Here is a 12,110-nt window from a genome sequence, read left to right as displayed (position 1 = left end):
GAAATCATGAAATGGTTTACAAAATTACAAATCTAAACAAATTACATGCTGGTAGTAGGCAAATATTTAATATTGAGCGGCACGTTCGAAGTCATAAAGTCCTATTTTACCACTTGATGTTAGTTTGCTTACAAATAAGCTACATATAGCGTTAAATAAAAATCTAAGCTTGAGTATATTAAATTATGATACCGACCATCTGTAGGGTTTCTAAATTCGCAATGTCGAACGCATTAAAGATAAAAAAACGGCGTTTGAAACACACCTAAGATATTATTTGTTGTGTTGTTTCGTGACTTTGTTTTTCATGAACATCAGATGTATTGAATATAATATTATACACATTTCAGTCACGTTTTTACAATTTTCCAGCTCCGCTTCAGACTATAAATATCTTCCTTCCCAACTAAAAAATGAACGTTCTCTGTAATGTACATAGTTTTTGTAGTTCCATTACGGGCGAAACTAGAACGATAAATGTAGTGTTGTTTATTCATATATTCAGTTCTGCCGGACAGATTTCCATTCTAAGCTATTGCACTTACAAAGAGAATCCGTCCGGCACAACTGAAAACATGAATACTCAACCCCCCCCCCCAATTATCGTTCTAGTCCATAGTCCCGTTATCTTTCTTTTTCATCAGCATCAAACTTCGTGAAAAAAATACAGCTAATATAGTTACTATCATTACTACCATTATTTTCATAACCAGCGCAATTACCATCAGCACCATCGTATAAACCAGCACCATAACCAACATCATGGATGAGAACTATCACCACCAACATGACTGCAATCATCCCTACTATAATGAACATCTCAAACAACACCATTGGCATCAGTGACAATGTTTAAAGACTTGTTTCTTGCAGATGTATTATCTTTGCTTTGTTTAACAAACTGTAACCCCAGTTAGGGAGGCAAGGGAGTGCTATCACTTGCCCAAGGTGAACTCCCAGACAAACGGAGGGAAGGAGGTGTCATTTTTCTCCATTCTAGACCAGCTCCAAGCAAAGTCTAGCCGCTGCCCGAAAACAATGTTCTTGATGATAGTTTTTCATGTTGTTTTTCACTGGGTCCATTATGAAATATCCTAATTGAAAAATCAATTCCAGAACATCTGTCGTTCATAACAAAGTGTTTATCAACTAAGTCTCCTCCTGTCCTCGTGCATGTGAACGGACTTTTCAAGAACAACTCAATATGTAACAAAATATACAGCTTTGTGAAGATTTTCCTAAAAGCAGTCTTTTAAGCCTTTTTCGCAAGACGATTTTATTCCGGTTAAAGAAAGGATTGATTGCACCCAGTAGCGTAGCCAGCCTGACGATTTGTCCCGCCAGGCTAATATTTTGGTGTTTATTCACTGTGAAAATATACATAGGTGGAGTGGGACAAAACGCTGGCTACGCCACTGATTGCACCTCGCTTAATATCCAACAAAGCAACTTCCCGTCGCTTAATATCGTCCAACAAAGGCTTTGGTGGGATAGACAGTCGAAGAAACACCATATCACCTTTCAAGTCAGGAAAAGCCAGCACGTCCTCTTTTGGGGAAAGTTGAATTCTTTGCTCTGGCTTAAAAGTGTCCAAGTATGGTTGATAGGAAATGTTGAGAATCGCGCCAGAGTCCATGTCATGAAATGCTATTAGTTTTTGAGATAAAGTTAATAAAATTCTACTCTTGTGAATACAAAATGTCCTGGTGTAATAATTAGAGAACACGAATGTGGAAGTTATATTTTGAGAATCCTCAGTTTCCAGATCAATTAACTCACTCTCATCATCACTATCGTCGTTCGCGACTACTGCGACTTTGGAATCATTACTAAAAATTGCGACCCAACGCAATCTGTCAAACCCTCCACCGTCACGGTGATAAAAGACTTCATACGAAGTTGGGTTTTCGGTATTTCTTTTCCAAATATAACATTTATTCATATTACAACCAGAGATAAAGGCCCCACCAGGCGAGATTTCCACTTCCATCTTAGGTGCAATTCCAGGCAAATTGATCATTACAGGACCATCAAAATCTCTGACATCGAAAACTTTCACGGGTTCATTCCTTTCGAGAGCAGAGCTGACAAAGCCTTCAGAAAAACCAACATTTGAATCAAGGAAATCAGACCAGTCCTCTAGCCTGATTTCAGACAAGTCCTCTAGCGCCACGTCCTGACTGTGAGTAAACAAGATCTCTAGATTGTCATCTACCGGGTATCGCGTTAATTTGGGAATCCTGTTAAATTCACTAATCACAAACAAGAAATCTTCCGACCACCAGCATGAAAACCTTGACCCACATTGACTGCTTTTGAAACGTTGTTCAATTTGGCTGGTATAGACATTCCATACGTTGATATATCCATCTGAGTTGCAGGATGCAAGTCGAGAGCCGTTAGGAGAAAACGAACTCGAATAAACGACCGTTGGCTGTGACAGACAGGATTGCTCTTGTTTAGGAGCTAATGTCTTAAAGGCAATTAGTTCTTTATCATCTGAATAGAGCCACAGATTATCTTCTAAAGCTGGTATTTTAACTGCTTGAGAGTAATAACGGGCAGCAGGGGAGGCAGCAAGATAGTTCCAAGCGAGAATCGCAGTAACAGGAATAGTTTCTGTGTCACTCGAATAACAAAATTCTTTGGAAGAAAAAATACACTCCACACCTTTGCAGATCCACGGACACAACATTATACAACTTTTTTTATCATATATGTTATTTGACCTTATTTCTAATTGTTTAGAATTTGGTTCCTCAAATCCCGCTGGAAACATCGTTCACATGTGCTACTCTTTAACACAACTGATTTCTCCCTTTTCTCTTTTTGGTACGGATAGCACCTGGATGAAATTATTTATTCCAAATGCTACACTTTTTAAATCGTTAGATAAAGCAACAGCTGTAATAAAACCAAAGAAACTGCGTCTCCAGACTGCTCGCGGCAAAACCGAAACTTCGTAAGAATTCGACTCGACAAAAGGTGAAACGTTTGATAGTAGCGTCTCCGCGATTTTCTTCTCATCATCGCTGAAATAACCTTCTGGAGAATGTGTAAGAACCGCTTGTAAATACCATTGTGAAAATAAGGTCAAACGAACTTCACTTACTTCGTTGCAATATTCCCCCAGGAGTTTCAGGGCATGCTCCAAAAACTCAAATTCAATGACATGGTACGAAATGCGGGCGCGTAAATTTTCGTTTTTAACCCAGGAACATTGCAGTAATGTGAGCCAGAAACACGGCAATTCACTTGAACCGATTACAGTTAACATATAACATACGATAATAACATCAACTGAAAAAAACAAACCTTCCTCCATTTCACACTTTTCTAGATGTTTTAAACCATGTCGCAGAGCGTATTCCACGTCATTACTGAACTTCACCTCAAGTCCTGAGCGAACACCTTTATCTTTAATTTCTTTAAAAACCTTTTCGCATAAAAGCCAAAGCGATCTATGTCCATCATTGAGCTTGACAGCATACTGGTGATCTTTGTAGCTCTTTGCCAGAAGCCAATCAATAACGGATTTGTGAAAAACGGTTAACCTGTCATCTGAAACGTACAACAAGCACGATACGGTTTCATTAATTTTGTTGATAATGTCTTTCGTTTCGCGACAATCTGGAGCTAAACCAAAAGCCTGAGCGATGAAAGTGAGGGGAAGATATCCTTCGGAAGCAGCCAGCATTTCCAAAATTTTCAACACATCAAACTTTTCATGTTTTATGGCGCTAAGCTCGTCTTCAAGGCGTCTAAAATATCCTTGGTAAACAGAATTCATACCTTCTGGGAGAAACGCCAAAACGTCATTATCTGTTATCTTCTCAACATTATAGCGACCCCTTAGCCCAGATTGAAAGTAATATGCATAGAGAAATGAGCCCTGGCATTTGGCAACAAAAATGGAAAGTAAACTAATAGATTTACGCCATCTTAAGTGGTGAAGATGTGGATACTCATACAAATCACGGCTCACTTCACTTTGATTTACTTCCCTGCCAACTAAACTTGGAAGACAATCTTTAAAATAAAGTTCAAGATCTGAGTTATTGTTGGCGTTAACATTCGCAATGTTTGTCTTTTGATCGTTTCTTAGTCTTAGATCAGCAACGGAAATCTCTGGCCTGCTCGTCACCAATATTTTGATGTACTCGGGAAGATCAGGAAAATATTCGGCAATCAAATGCGTAATTTCATTCTTATGATCAGCAGCACTTTCATCCAAGCCATCGATCACGACTAAACGTGGCTCTTTTATTTCCAATTCATCTAAGGGATTTTGTAAATATATTTGGAAGGCATCTCTGAGATTTTGAACTTGATGAGGTCGCTTTAACTGATCCAGAAGCTTCTTTTTAAAACCAGGGACATTCCCACACATCTGACTTGCGAGAGACTGCATCATCACCATAGGATCTCTTAGGTTTGAATTACTGAAATCACAAAAGTGACAAGCAGCCAGCTTTCCTTTCTTCCCAAAACCATCACAGATTTTGGCGGCGAAAACGCTTTTACCAAATCCTGGTCCAGCTGTTATTAACCTTATCCTCGAATCGCTGTCACACTTTTGAAACCACTCGTCAACGTTCCTTAACAACCACTTTCTTGTTCCAGGAAGGAAAAAATTCACTTTTCTTCGAATTTTACCCATAAAATTATGCTTAGGAAGTTTTCGCAATAAATCTTCATCACTTTCCATGCGGGATTTTTTTTCAGGATTGGTGTCCCCGGGTATTGATAGCGATCGTTTAGCCAATGAATGGCGGATTTCAATTACTGTTTCGCGCGTTTCATTTACTGCTTCGCGCGTTTCATTTACTGCTTCGCGCGTTTCATTTACTGCTTCGCGCGTTTCATTTACTGCATCGCGCGATTCATTTAGTCCAATGCGCGTTTCTTCAGCGACTTGTGTTAAATGATTTACAGAACATTCAATTCTTCTAAGTTTTTTAATACACTCATCTTCTCGTAGTTTCCAATCTTCAAGCATTTGGACATATATTTTTTCTTCGGGTCCTAGAAGACATTTTTCTAAATCGTCGACATCGCTTTGCGGAATTCCCAATTCTACCAATGCCTTGGAGATTTTCTTCCATAAAAATTGAAATAATGAATTCTCAACTCGAGTTGTTGTTACATGTGCAATAACTTCATTTCTGTAATACTTGATTCTTGTGATATTCGCTTGCGTCGATCTATCAGTATCCGGAGGCATTACACCCCATCCTGTCGAGGGAAAACCACAAATATTCCGGAATAGAACTGTAAGTAACGTGATATCAAAGGTTTTGGAATCTGGAGGGTTGCCAGACGGAGGGAACAGTAAATCCCACTGGGAATTATTAATAATTCGAGGTTTTAACTTTTGAAGAGATGTTTTGTTTGTAGCTAGTACTCCGGGTAGACTAACATGTGGATGGATGGCATCAAATGTATTTCTCAAAGCCTCAGTTCCTTTGTCAACTAAAAGTCTACTAAGTCTTGTAAAATTTGCTTTTTCTTGCAGTTCGTCAGAAGCCATGGCATTAGACACGGTTAATTACTGTAACAAAATGGTTGTACTAATTATATAGGCTACACCGAAAAAAAGAATGGGATAGAGTAGATTTTCATAAAAGAAAGTCGCAAGGATCTTGTTTAACGAAGGGATTTCTTGTGAAAAAAATTAATAATAATTTAAGAAAATATCCTTCGTATTTAAGATCTATTGCTACTCAATTTTTTCATTTTCGATTGTGAACTGTCGTTGAACTCTTTTCACAAATTCCATTTAGTTCAAGCAATAAGTTTGAAAAGCTGTTTCAGCAAACTCTCGATCATTTATCTTTACAAATAACACTTCATAAAACATTTCTCTTCTCAGACTAGCGGCTGTGCCTCCTCAGCATGTAACCAGTTAAGCTGGATTATTATATTTTCGTAAGTCTATGCAGTACTATTAGGCGCTCAGGGATCGAGTGTGTTAAAATATAAGCAACAAGTCTATTAAAATAAAACTGTATTGATCGATCCTTAGTCTCAGAACAACTAATCTGCCTTATTTGTTGTTTAGTGTTTGATTATTGTCAGGTTTTAGCTCATGAGCCTCGCAATTGTGTTTTGAATTATTTCTATATTGGTTACCAGTTCATTTAACATGACGTCACAGCTCTGTACTGTGCCACTCAATACAATACAATAGACACTCATACTGTTAATATTCGAAGAACGTAATGACGTCACAGCTCTGTACTATGCCACTCAATAAAATACAATAGACACTCATCTGTTAATATTCGAAGAACGTAATGACGTCACAGCTCTGTACTATGCCACTCAATAAAATACAATAGACACTCATACTGTTAATATTCGAAGAACGTAATGACGTCACAGCTCTGTACTGTGCCACTCAATAGAATACAATAGACACTCATACTGTTAATATTCGAAGAACGTAATGACGTCACAGCTCTGTACTGTGCCACTCAATAGAATACAATAGACACTCATACTGTTAATATTCGAAGAACGTAATGACGTCACAGCTCTGTACTATGCCACTCAATAGAATACAATAGACACTCATATGTTAATATTCGAAGAACGTAATGACGTCACAGCTCTGTACTATGCCACTCAATAGAATACAATAGACACTCATACTGTTAATATTCGAAGAACGTAATGACGTCACAGCTCTGTACTATGCCACTCAATAGAATACAATAGACACTCATACTGTTAATATTCGAAGAACGTAATGACGTCACAGCTCTGTACTGTGCCACTCAATAGAATACAATAGACACTCATACTGTTAATATTCGAAGAACGTAATGACGTCACAGCTCTGTACTATGCCACTCAATAGAATACAATAGACACTCATATTGTTAATATTCGAAGAACGTAATGACGTCACAGCTCTGTACTATGCCACTCAATAGAATACAATAGACACTCATACTGTTAATATTCGAAGAACGTAACCAACACTGACACAAACGTACCTTCTTAAATCTTCAAAGCGATGATTCCACTACATGGTCAAAATTCTCAGGAAGGATAACGGACAGATGGACTGAAATGTAGATTTAAAGCCTGGAAAGAACAAATTCTGATTGTAACTTTAACCCACCCAATCAGCGGCTAGAATGTCATGTGAGTGTCACGTGGGATGCGTATTTATAATAGTAATTGCACGTAATAGTAATTGAGTGGAGTGCTGATGCGTCATTACAAAAATCGCACGACCACGAAGCGGGAGACAATGTTATATTTCAGATCGTATACAAACCCTCAATTTTGTTTGATAGAATTAATATTATCATTACTGTTTACTAAAACAAAACACTTCGCAGCCCTAAAGTTGAAATACACATGATTTTCGCAAAGAAATAAAAAGTAGGTATCATTAAGAATGTATATATAACTTATAGCAAACATTTTAAAAACTAGTTTAAACTGTAGTTATATAAAAATTAACTATACGTTCGGCTCGTCATAAAACAAAAACATTAAGATTTAGCAAATTTTTATCATTCTTACTTCTAAGATTTGTTATGATATAAGTTTTCTTAAATCTGTTGCCGTTGCATCTTGCAATCATGAAACAGTTTTGATTTCATAAGGTTGTAACTAAGTTTGTGGATGTTTCGCAGATAAATAATATAATGTGGAAAACCCACTCATCTCATTATTTCTCGTTCTCCTAAACTCCCACGCGTGTTTCTATACATCATTTTGATTCTATAATTTAAATAAGGAATAGCAATTACTCGTAATAAGTATTGGGTAAAGTTTTCAAAGAGGAAAATGAACTAGGCTCAGGTTCAATACCATCACAGCAATACGATTATGTAATGTTTAGGAATTTAACTTTGATGATTGAAATGCAAGTGGATCGTTAGACAAAAGTCACCATCGCATGTACGAAAGCTGGATAGCGCTATCCACCGGTTAGTTATTTTTTCAACCGTTCTAAAAGTGCTGAAAAAGCATTAAAAGTACAGCTTTGGGGCTAAATATTATTAAAGAGGATCTCAAATTTGTGTATACTAAAGTTTAATCAAAGTCGTACTGAACAACGGTCAATTTCAAGACCATGAAAGCTGGATAGCCCTACGCAACGGATAGTGCATGATTTCTTCTATCGCGCTAGAAATTAGAATACATATAATTATAGGACCAAAGGCTTTATTTCAGTTCAACTCATAATTTGACGATATATTTATAGATAATAACTTTGTGGAGTATTACCGCTGTACTGAATACTATTATATACACGCCTGAAAACGCTCAGGTTGATGCATGTTAATATGAACAGGATGGAGCAATGTTGTGCTGCCCACATTGTTCAGAGTTGTTATCAACATTGAACAATATTGTTACACCCGATTCAGTGTGGCAATATTGTTCAATATTGATGAACAATGTGGGCAGCACAACATTGTTCCATCCTGTTCATATCAATATTGAATCAACCTGAGCGTTTTTACGCGTGTACTCAACACAGCTTAGCTGCACTACTACACCAAATGTAATTGAACAATAGAAATGTTATGAGTCTGAATTGCCTGAATGCCTACCATGCATTATGCACTCTTTCCTTATCTTTCTGGTAACAGTTCTGGGGTCGGTTGCATGAAAGCCGGATAGCGCTATCCACCGGATAGTGATTTTTTAAAAATGCTCGAAAAGCGATAAAATTTTAGCTTGAAAGCAACAATTATTAAAGAGGATCCTTGATTTAGGAATACTGAGATTTAATCAAAGTTGCGCCAAATAACGGGCGATTTTGAAGCGATTGAAAAAAACACTATCCGATGGATAGCTCTATCTGGTATTTACAAACTTCTAGTCCGAATTTTTCGACAAGGTCGGTATATTTATGATCGGAAAACACGAATTTTTTAGAAAATGCAAAAAACCCGATATCGAAATTTTCATTTCATATACACTTTAAACTGCAGTCTGAAAATTTGTTGCTGCAGTATATGACCCCAATGGCATAGGAAGGTCGGTAACAACATATTATTCTGGTGATGAGTTAACAATTTCGGAATGGTATTCCTTATGTTTAAAGAAGCGAGAAATGTGCAATGTATTTCAAGTATCACTATCACACGAGTATGCTGACAACGCCACCATTATACACTCAAATATTTCCTAACCATCTGTATAGACTGGCAACTACGTTTACGAATTTAAAATCAAGCGCGAAAAATCAGTTTCTGGTTATCGCAATGAGGAATCATAAACCAACGAAGATCTCAAACGCATGAAATCTCACTTTAAGAACAGTTGAAGGCAAAAAAACCCAACAAAATTCGCAATTTTATTTAACAAACAGCCAAAGCAGACAAAACGACAGACAAAGCGTCGCTGTGTTGTGGCAAGCACTGACAGTTACACGCATGCCTGTGACTGTGACGACCTCACTGTGTTGATGACATAAAATCATTTATACTCTTCAAGTTCTAACACTGACACAAAAGTACCTTTTCAAATCTTGAAAGCGATTAAGGGTAAGGTTTGGTGAACACCGTATAATTATACGGTATAATTATATATGTCAATGGTTGTAATACGTTTTCGTTGCTGATCAGGCTTCCCTCATTGTGGGCTATTCTTAGCCCAGAGTCAAGCGTTGTTTTGATTTTTTGTTTTCTAATTGGCCCATTTTTATAACGTGTTTTGCCCCATACAAAACATGTATTCTCCCCTATTTACTTTCATTCTAACTCTCCAGACGAAGGCCCTCGGGTGGAAACGTTGAGAAGTGTTTTGTCTATTTTAGGCAATTGTTATACCACATTTGATGCCATTATGCGAAATGCCCAACTCTTTTCAATTTGAGGATGAGAAATGTTCATGTGGTGAATAATGCATTGAAAAGTTAAATACATCCCAATCAACCTGACCTGATAAACCTTCCAGTCAGTCAACCAGTGAACATATGCAGATCATTTAAAGTAATTTTTTTAAAATTAATATTTATAAATGGATTTTTCCGGACGAGATTGAAGTCTCAAGTGCAGCGCCTTGTCACACAAAATGTTGAAAGTTTTATGAATACTGTCTGAATAACACTGTTAGGAAACCAGAGTGTTATGAGACTTTCAATTTTATCACCTCTGGATCAGACAGTTTACATATGGTTTGATTTTTTCAGTTATTATTATTAGATTATTTTGGTTATTAATTATTTCATAGTTTAAATAAATTTAGCATGATCCTATTTGATTTACATGAGATATGATTGAATTAGTGATTAGGTGTTAGTGTAAACAGAGAAGATAAGAATATTGGGTCCATTGTGAGACAAGTGTGCGAGAGAGAACGATAGTTTGACAATCAGTGGAGATCGACTCTTCAGGTACTGTGAGTTGTGTTTAAGTTTGTTTCTATAATAGTTTAACTGTAATCTAATCAGAATCCAATCAATTTAGAATTTACAATATATTATGAAAAATCTCCATTGGATTGTGTTTGATTTCGCCCAATTGATATAACATATATTGTTTGACTCATGTGATCAAGTGAGTTTTAACCTATAAATCTTAATGAGAATACAGTATGAATAATGTGTCATAAAAAATATTATAAAATTGGATCTTCATTCTGTGATTTGAAGGTTGCTTCTGAGGGGAAACCCATTTGGGAAAACATTTTCCCCTTTGCACCAACTGGGGAGTTTCCCTGCCATAAACATGCATATTTGGCATGGATTACATTTTTAGGACAAGAAAGGAATTTCACCCTCTTGGATGGGCAAACAGATTCTAATATTTCTAATAAAATTCTCATCTAACAATTTACTGGTTATGTGATAATTATCCACTTCCACAATGGTTTCAACAAAATCTGTTTCCTAACAATTTTCCTAACAATTGGTGATTTCATTTGAAGTTGAACTTACTGAACTAATTAATTTGTGATAACTCTAATAATTTTATCTCAGCAGGTGGAATAAAATGTTTAAAATGGACATGTAAGAAGTGAATGAAATGATTATATTCCCCCGGAAAAATATTTCTGGACTATGGTCTAAATGAATTAGTAAATGTTTTAAAATTGATTTCCTGGGGCCGGCTGTACGAAAGGCGTTTAGCTTAAACGGTGGATAAGTGAGAGTTTAAAAATACTCTCATAGGTCTTGTGAATGACTGAACCTGCATCTTATGCATTTGATATGTACTTCCATGAAAATTAAACTATTTACATCGAAATATTTCAGCTCAGTTGTTCAATAAATAGATTTTGTTTTCCATTTTGAACTTAGCCACCGTTTAAGCTAAACGCCTTATTAAAACTAGGAGAGCACTGTATAAATTGAAAATTAGATGTGTTTTAATATAAGGACCACTTTATAGCAGAACTCGTGAAACAAAACTATAGCGCTGACTGGTGTATTACTTTGCATACGATATTAACAGCAAAATGTTAAAAAATAAATTCTTCCCGTACCCAGCAAAATCAGATGTGAATATTTCTGTTGACTAAGCAATGTATATATAAGCAACAATGTGTGCAATATACTACGTGAAACACCAATATAAACCAAACCATCCCGTCAAAACATTGTAATTTAAAGCAAAATAGACAAAGACGCATTCGTATATCGCAATATGAGGGAAAACATACCTTCGGCAATCTGGTCTTGTCTATGTAGTGTATATTTATACCACGACTGGTCCGAAGCCGTATGCTTTGTCTTTGGGCTTGTCTGCCTCGATAAAGCTTGTTAAAACAACTTTAGTTTTGCTCAAACACTAAATCAAAACTTCCCCAATAAATAAGTTGATCATCCACGACGAATCAGGATCACTTTGGGAGGTTCTAGTCCAAGAATACGATCATTTTGACATATAACGAACACAGACTTTGAAGAAATACCAGTTACCACAGTAGCCCGCTATTGGATTTGTTTTAGTTAAATATAAATACATTCTATGCAAAACGACATGAAGTGTCATTTTCTTCACTCACTGCTGACATATTATCGCAGGCGCCAATTCGTGCGGTGCAGTGTAACCTTTATGTATATATTAATATAAGGTTGGCAACTCTTTGTCGTATTTTCACATTTACGAATTACATACACAAACTTACAAACG

At 36.5% G+C, this 12,110-nt stretch overlaps 1 protein-coding gene across 4 annotated transcripts in view; it reads right to left on the bottom strand.

The window, feature by feature from the left end:
* LOC114525210 overlaps positions 1–11,876 on the bottom strand; it is a 34,561-nt gene extending 22,685 nt beyond the window's left edge. Inside the window, exons 1-3 of one of the 4 annotated variants that reach the window (XM_028546434.1) lie at positions 11,638–11,876; positions 7,002–7,092; positions 3,392–5,551 (exon numbers count right to left, since the gene is read on the bottom strand). In XM_028546434.1, the coding sequence (XP_028402235.1) occupies positions 3,392–5,530 (2,139 nt within the window). In that variant the 5' untranslated portion in view covers positions 5,531–5,551; positions 7,002–7,092; positions 11,638–11,876. Of the gene's footprint in view, positions 1–3,391; positions 5,552–7,001; positions 7,473–7,539; positions 7,656–7,679; positions 7,715–11,637 lie in introns of those variants that run through there. The other 3 variants (XM_028546430.1, XM_028546431.1, XM_028546433.1) reach the window with 3 other exon arrangements.
* Positions 11,877–12,110: the final 234 nt, after the last annotated feature.

The sequence above is a fragment of the Dendronephthya gigantea genome, unplaced genomic scaffold, assembly GCF_004324835.1.
Source record: "Dendronephthya gigantea isolate DGI-Jeju-01 unplaced genomic scaffold, DenGig_1.0 000033F, whole genome shotgun sequence".
NCBI lineage: Eukaryota > Metazoa > Cnidaria > Anthozoa > Malacalcyonacea > Nephtheidae > Dendronephthya > Dendronephthya gigantea.
This window is presented reverse-complemented; position numbering and strand designations above follow the sequence as displayed.